The sequence below is a fragment of the Apis cerana genome, linkage group LG4 (assembly GCF_029169275.1).
Source record: "Apis cerana isolate GH-2021 linkage group LG4, AcerK_1.0, whole genome shotgun sequence".
Lineage (NCBI taxonomy): Eukaryota > Metazoa > Arthropoda > Insecta > Hymenoptera > Apidae > Apis > Apis cerana.
In genome coordinates, this window is record NC_083855.1 from 10450154 (window position 1) to 10458293 (window position 8140).

At 30.6% G+C, this 8140-nt stretch overlaps 2 protein-coding genes across 3 annotated transcripts in view; one reads left to right on the top strand and one right to left on the bottom strand.

The window, feature by feature from the left end:
* LOC107996098 (longitudinals lacking protein-like) overlaps positions 1 to 3145 on the top strand; it is a 61990-nt gene extending 58845 nt beyond the window's left edge. For both annotated transcript variants that reach the window (XM_017053981.3, XM_062074095.1), the window contains 2 exons: positions 43 to 256; positions 333 to 3145. In XM_017053981.3, the coding sequence (XP_016909470.1) occupies positions 43 to 237 (195 nt within the window). In that variant the 3' untranslated portion in view covers positions 238 to 256; positions 333 to 3145. The remainder of the gene's footprint in view (positions 1 to 42; positions 257 to 332) is intronic.
* LOC107996145 (arrestin domain-containing protein 17) lies at positions 2200 to 7231 on the bottom strand. Its single transcript, XM_017054060.3, has 8 exons — positions 6425 to 7231; positions 4879 to 5028; positions 4517 to 4731; positions 4248 to 4433; positions 3965 to 4173; positions 3654 to 3877; positions 3438 to 3566; positions 2200 to 3358 (listed from the first exon to the last, which is right to left on the bottom strand). Exons 1-8 carry the CDS (start codon positions 6540 to 6542, stop codon positions 3345 to 3347), a joined length of 1245 nt encoding a protein of 414 aa, XP_016909549.2. The 5' UTR covers positions 6543 to 7231; the 3' UTR covers positions 2200 to 3344.
* Positions 7232 to 8140: the final 909 nt, after the last annotated feature.

Here is an 8140-nt window from a genome sequence, read left to right on the forward strand (position 1 = left end):
AACTTTTGCACAATAAGAGGATTAAGTAACAAAATTTTATAGGAAAATCCGTCCAAACATCCCATCATAATTTTAAAAGATGTCGCATACAGTCATCTTCAAGCTATTTTGGAATTTATGTATGCAGGAGAAGTTAACGTTTCACAAGATCAATTGCCTGCATTTCTTAAAACTGCTGATCGACTTAAAGTTAAAGGATTGGCAGAAGCACCAGGTGCCATTAAGAGAGAGGGTTAAAGTTGCACTTATAGTTATGGTAAGAATTAAATTTTATTAGTTGATTATTATTTTTATGCTTTTATCCAATCTGGTATCTGCACTTCCTCTTCCAGGATTTTGGGAAGCGTGCGGACTGAAAAAAGTGTAATAATGTAAAGTGATTGCGTAAAGACATAACACACATTATAAAAAACACACTACGTGTGCACAACTCAGTGTCCTCTGGTTCATGACTTGGATCAACATACCACGACAATGTAAATTATGCCTTTTCTTAATCTCAGTTAATGTTAATGTTGTATTGAATGTATGTATACAAATATGGTAGAGATGAAATGTTGATGTTTGTCTTGAACCTGTTGCGCCATGTAGTGGCGACAGCAACATTGATTATTTTTTTAAAACAAAGTGCTGCAAAAACTAATAAGTGGGTCACCATAGTTTACAATACACGAGACAGTTTTGTGGATCAAATGGAAATGTTAAAAGACATCTTTACAACTGCTGTTTTTAAAATGAATATATTGACTCACTATACTTTCCTATCGGTGGTTTTATAGTAGATTTATTCACGAAATATTAAAATTTCTTGAGTTTATATATGACTAAAAGTAACTTTTTTACTGTTCTTTTTCTATTGTAAAGAAGAGTGCAATACTTTTTTGTAATATAACTCGAATAAAATATATTCAAAAAATAAAATTGTATGACGTATTAGAAAATCAATGTATATTATACATTGTTATATTAATAACATATAGTTTTGCTGGCATTGACTTGCAAGAAATTTAGATCATATCGTGAATAGATCTGCAATACCCCGATAATCCCATGAAAGAATGTTAAATCAAGTTTACTGGAAGTTGTAACATGCGTGTCGTATTATTGCTCTCTTTTATTACTTGCAATATATTTGGTTTAAGTGTATATACACAATTATTTCTCAAATTATTCTCAGAATATTAGATGGTTATTCACGTAAAAGTTTATTCAATCGAAAAAACACGAAATTGAAACAAAAGAAAAAAAAAAAACTTTGATGTGAATAAATATCTCTAATATTTCAAGCAATAATCGTGTGTATGTATTCAACCGAATATAGTATAAGTAGATTGATAAATCGTGTCGTTTCTCATCGATGAATATTTATAATTGGAATTGAAGTAATAGTTTCGCTCATGTTTAATTCAATCGGTACCAGTTACCTCTTCTAGTGATCATGATTTTTTTACTTAACCAAATACTGCCAGTATTTATACCGGCGTATTCACAATATTACCGATAGACCAAATTTATTTATGATAATAATATATATTAAGGGTTGAATATCTTAAATCGAGGGAAGGTTATTGTAATATAAGCGAAGCAAATTTTTGTAAAGTCGGAGCGCACAGTTCCTTTCCCCTTCCGATGAATCAGAATAATCAGAGATTTAAAGAAAAGAAAGTCAGGAAACATTATCGAGTCAAGAACATACGTATGTATTAACATGCGTTATTAACATAAAAACTATTTTATCTTTTACTATATAATATCATAAATATATCCAAAAATTTTATTATTTTTATCTTGAACTATTAATTTTATTTCTCTCGTAAGCTTATGGATTATATTTTTCGCTTTATTATTATTATTATTATTACTACTACTATTACTACTACTACTACTACTACTACTACTATTACTACTACTACTATTACTACTATTATTTTCTTATTTCTTAATATATTCGATTTAATTCTTGACTTCTTTTATTTTTCCTTTTTTAAAAATTATTTCTAGCATAATGTAATTACTGAAAAAACAAAAAAAAAAACAAAAAAAAAGAATAGATATATTTACGTTTCATGCGATTTTTAAATTCATATTTAGTAATCACGAATATTTCTACGACACCGAATGCCAATTTAGGAGTACACACTCGTATCTTATAATATACATGAAGCATATTGGAAACAAAAATGAATTGTCGTAGCACAATTTTATCTGTTTTTTTTTTTTTTTTTTTTTTTTTTTTATTGCGTCGGATGTTCTTGTGAACATTGTTATGATTGTATGATTATTTAAAAACAACAAAATGACGTTCGAGTGAAATTTTTGTCTCGATTATATTGAATGAATTTATTAAGAACGATTGTTGTAATTATGAGTGATAAATGTATGGGATAAATGGGACCAGCCATAACGAACGTCATACCGTAATGATACTATTGGAATTGACTTTGTTCAATCAAGTGCATTTTTTTTTTTTAAATATGCTCGATGATATATTAATCTTTTTACTTGTACTTTATTTTTAATAGTATAAAATAAAGCTGAAAGAAAATTTTTCACAGTCATCCGATAGCAAGTCATATTTGAATAGAAAAGAAAGAAAAGAAAAGAAAAGAAAGGCATGACAACCGTGTCTGTTCATTGTATTTAAGACAGCCTTTAACATTAAGATGGTTGGGTTCAGTTCCTACAATGACACGTTTATCGGGCATTTGGTGATTACAGTGCGAATTGTACCATGTGTATTTCCTAAAGCGTCAAGTTGAATTGTATACATTATAGAGTAGAAGATGTTATATGAGTGATGATCTGAAATATGTTCGCAACTTGTTGATTAACTTTCCTCCATATTCTTAACCAATTATGTTACACAAGCAGACGCGCTCAGGAGCTATTGTAAGTTTTTTACTATCCTCTTTATTCAGATCTTTTTGAGAACGACCGATTTGCGATCTATTGTTTTATCGGAGTTTACCGACGAATCTCTCATTCCTTTTGTACTACTGCTTTTTGTCGCGAAATTCTTTATTCTCCTTGTTCATCTTTTTAAAAATAATAATCGGTTTTTTTCTGCTAATTATAATATGACTCGATGATGATTATGATTACAATATGGCGATGTCGAGATATAAAAATAAATTGTGTAAATATATCATTTTCGTAAAACTGTTGCTTTTCCCTCGTGCCTAATCGATGATAAAATTATATAAAAATATCTCGCGAATTTTTATATAATTAAGATATAATAACGTGCTAATAACATACTATGTTGGAGTAGATTCACATTTGTTGATTCTTGTTTTCTTGACTTTAAAACTTTGGCAGATACTATATTCGTTATGATCTTTCGTTCATTGATGTATATCTGAAGAAGAAAGATACAAATGAAAATCTTATTTCATACGATCAAAGATAAAAATTATAGAAGAAAATTTTAACTTTACTTGTTTGTGGATAATTGAATACTGGATATCTAGGTGCCCAAGGGGTATTCGCACCAAATACATATTTCGAATCATTTTGATCCATGATATCCTGAGTTCCAGACATGCATTCTTCATAGGATGGTGGTGCTAAACGGAGAAAAAGGTAATAGATTCTAACAATTTTCTTCATTTTCATTTATATGTATATAAACTTTACTATTATTAATTACTTACGTATATCCAGATTATTTGAAGAAGCAGAGGGTTGTTCTGGAGAAACGAAACCAATAGTTTGAGCTTCCGGTGGAAGATGCGATCTATCAAATTGACCTGGTGTCGGGATTGGAAATGATATCGTCGTGGATGCATTTATATCGTTCAGAGATGGTGCAGAAGGCGGATAATAGAGTGGTATCGTTCCGATTAAAAGAGGATAATTTTTCTCCATTTTAAAATGCCTAATTTTAAACATAAATGAAATCATTGATTATATCTGTTATTAGATATAACAATAACGATGTTATTAGGTATTATGTAATACTTACATTCCTGAAACGTGTATAGTAACGAGTAATTCGTAATTCAAATCTATTATGCTACAATATTCCAGATAGGACGGTGGTATAGGTGGGATTAAAATGCCTGATGTGGTTTGTCCACGAGTCAGGAACGATTCTGAAGTGTCCTTAGTTACGATTTCAACAGTACTTGAATTCAATCTTGTGTGCGGCGTAGATGCATAAAATTTGAGTTTCTTAAAGGAGAAAAGATATAAATAATTTTTCATGAAATCATGAAATTGATATTTCGATCGTGATCATCACTCACTTGTAACAATTTTGTACTGATCTTCGTTATTTGTATGTTATTTGTGGAATTCACGTAATTCATCATTGTGATTATTGATTGGCCTGGAACGTATCCAGAGGATGGTATTCTAATTTGAAAATTAATTGATCCTTGATTGCAACAGCAAGAAAAGAAATTTTTTATTATTTCATCATCCAATCCTAGCTATTCAAAAAATAAAATAATCCATCTGAATTCGTAATGTATATAATATATGGTAAGAGATAATATCAATATCAATATTTTACACATTTTTCACGATGTGCGTTCAAGTCCAAAGTTGAAATAACTGTGAATGCTATTTTGGTTTGATGATCGAATCTCCATGGTCTATCCATTATGGCTTTTATAGTATATCTTACATGTCCGTATTTATGCTCGAAACTGCTTGGTATATTATGAGGTAGTTGAAAATTAAATGGATACTTGTGATATCCAAAAGGGATTTTGATCCGCGAATTAGCTGAAAAATTATAAAATATGTAATTAATTAATATAATTAATGTAATAATATATTTAGATTCATAGATTCATTTTAGTTATCTATTAATTTCATCGATGATTCTTTGTTTAAACATTTAAGTTTTTTATTTTCGATGCTTTTACTCACTTCTGTGTTTAGCAATTATATTGTATTCGAACTCGAAATATTTTTCGGAATTCCTGTAGACAATATTATGCCTATGATTCTTCTTTTTTCTTATATGATTATATTCGGTCCATCTCACGTTAGCTTGGCCGGTTGCAATAAAAAATAATCCTATAATTAAAAATTAATACTTAATATATTAATATTAATACCATATATATGCGATAAGATTGTGGGCAATTAGATTGAAAATTTATTCTACTAATAAAAGTTTTGAAATTGTATAATTTTATAATATGAAAATATACAAGTAAATATACATAGTAAATATATTTTTTATAGATATTTTTTAGAGATAACATATAACATATATTTTAGTTTTTATAGAAAAATGATGAAAATGAATTCAAATTCTTGTCTCGTTATATCGCGCCAAAAAAGGATAGACAAAGAGAGTAAATAAGAAGAAAAAGACAGAGATTGGATAAAATTATTGCAATCAGCGCCATCTCTAGAGTGCCGCAAATGAAACACATATAGAAAGGACAGAAAATGATAAGAGCAAGATAGAGATACGGTAAGAATTGATTATCAGCCCCATCTCTTGAACGATAATATAAATAATATAAAATATTTTTTCAAAATACTCAAGAGATGGCGCGATTGCAATTTTATCTTATCTCTATACTCGTTTCACTATTTGCTCTCTTTAACTATATTTACTCTGGAAAAAATCTCAAACAAAATTTTACTGATTAGTATTTCATTCTTATTCTCATATTTTCATACTTTCAACTTATTACTTTTTAAGATTACGTAATATATAAATATAAAATATAATACATATAATTCTCTACTATGTAAAGTGTGTGATGTTGAACCAAATTTAAACGAGTTGTAATTTTAAAATAAATATTCTCAAAAATTTGACAATCTTGTGAAAAATATGAAACTATAGTTTTCGAATATTTTTTCAACATTGATATTCATTTCGTTTGACAACCAAAAATCGGCGAGAAGAAAAACAAGAAATGCTTGCGATTTTCATATGATCTTAATAATACAATTTTAATAATATCTCATGTATAATATATCTCATATCTTAATCTAATCTTAACACTCTTTATTAAATTTTCATTATCAAATTGTCAATATTTTATCATCTCTATTGTCATCTATAAATATTAACACTTACATTTGCAAAGTAACAATATTCGAACATCTTTTTGAATATAAATCAATTTTAATTAATGTGATTTTTTTTAATTATCACATTATTTTTATATCAAATAATTTTCTTTATCATTCATTTTCAATAGTCAAAAATAACCGAAAAACAATCAAATTTTTGGTCCCCCTGATCATTTCATCGGTCAAAAATCACCAGATTCATCATTCAAACATTCGATGGATATAATATTTATCCAACTATTTAGTGAATTTACTTACTTGTTCAAATATTTCACAATCAACATTTACAGTTTCTATCGAGTATACTAATATGATTTAGCATTAATAAGTAATTGAAAATGTTTAAAATTCAAAAAAGACATTATCAAAGACTCACCTCTAATTTCTTTCTCTCTCACTATGTTCACAATAATATTTCCACTGACAATTTCGCCACTAAGATACGTAGCCGTTGGTCGATCGAATTCTACGCGAAAAGTTTTCAACGACGGCATAATGCACCAATAATATTTCCCACTTGCGTCAGAATTATTTTTACTACATACGAATCTTTTTTATCGTACGTCGAGTTTATTATCATATGACGTTTGAAAGAAAAGAACGGAAAGCAAAAAAAAAGGAAAAAAATATATCAAAATTCAAAGAACGATTATTCACAGAATCGGAAGAAATTTTTCCGATGTCGCTCAATACCGATCGAATCGACTCTTTCCATTGAATTTATATCAAAAGTTTCAACGTGTTGCTATTCAGGCATCGAATCAATAGATAAGATCGTAAACACGATTTACTGCATGTATCGATATTATAATCGAAGATAAAATTTGCTAAATAGAATCGAGCGCGATAATTGGAGGAAATTTTATACTTGTCCGAGGATTTATTGTAATTGTCAGATCATTATGTTAGAGACGAAGTTTGAAACGATAATTGAGCGTTCCCCTTTGGCAAAGCACGTTTCCACGAGCGCAATCGATAATTCAAAGGCGGGAGTTTCGATTTTCGCGTCACACGTACGAATTCATTTCATTTCTTCGCCGCTCCCTACTCTCTCGTAACGACGACCCCGTAAATAACAGAAACGTTTCACGTTTTCATTCCAATCCTTATCTTGAAAATCTTTTCTAAATCATAAATTCCTGCCCGCCTTCGTACATATACACTCTTGACATAATTATCGTACAACTCGATTTACGTGAAACGCAACGATCTATATTTTCAACGCAAAAAAAAAAACTTGTAAAACACATAACATCGATCGTAACGCGATCGATATCTCAACTCCTCCTCTAATAACAAAGCTACGTAGATCGTAAACAAAGATCTGTTCCAGATAATTTTCTTGGCGAAAAGTAATCTTAGCGGTAATCTTCCTCTCTTCGATAATCCCCCTACAGCTTTGATCTCTGACGACCCGTGACCGATTCGGCGTTTACCTGTTGGACGTGTTTGACCGCGGAAGCGGAGAGGTGGGAGGGGAGTATGAATCGCGCGCAATCACCGCGCGTTGCGGTGCGAATACGGAGCGCAATCTCGGCCATAGTTTATGCAGCGTGTCGTTGGACGCATCGATTACCCCAAAGGGACCGTTGTGCCGCGCCGGTGACCGGCTGCGGTCTTACACGGGAATCCAATTTCCCTCCGAGAGGGCCGAGTGCTCCTCTGGATCCGATTATGGAATAAAATTTCCCCAACTCCAATAATATTTTGCCTCGTGCATAAATTCGAGGAGCGAGCAACGTTCGAATCGTACGCGATGTCCAGGTTTAACACGATTTTTTCACAGATCGTCCGATTCTGTAAATTAATTTCGAAAGGGGATCAAAGTGATTTTCGATAAGCGATAAATATACACGATCCACGATATTCTTCAATCGGAGTAATAAGAATGCTGGTCGAGTATGATATAAAAAAATTCATAGATAAAATGTTCGATAATAACACAAACTGTTATTAAGTAAACATTCATCTTATTCGCGTTGATCTTCATTATCGATAGCGGCACGGTGTTAAGAATTTTCACAAATCGCATCGTCCACCTTCACCAGTATCGCGAATGGAACATGTACCGATCACGATCGATCTAATTACT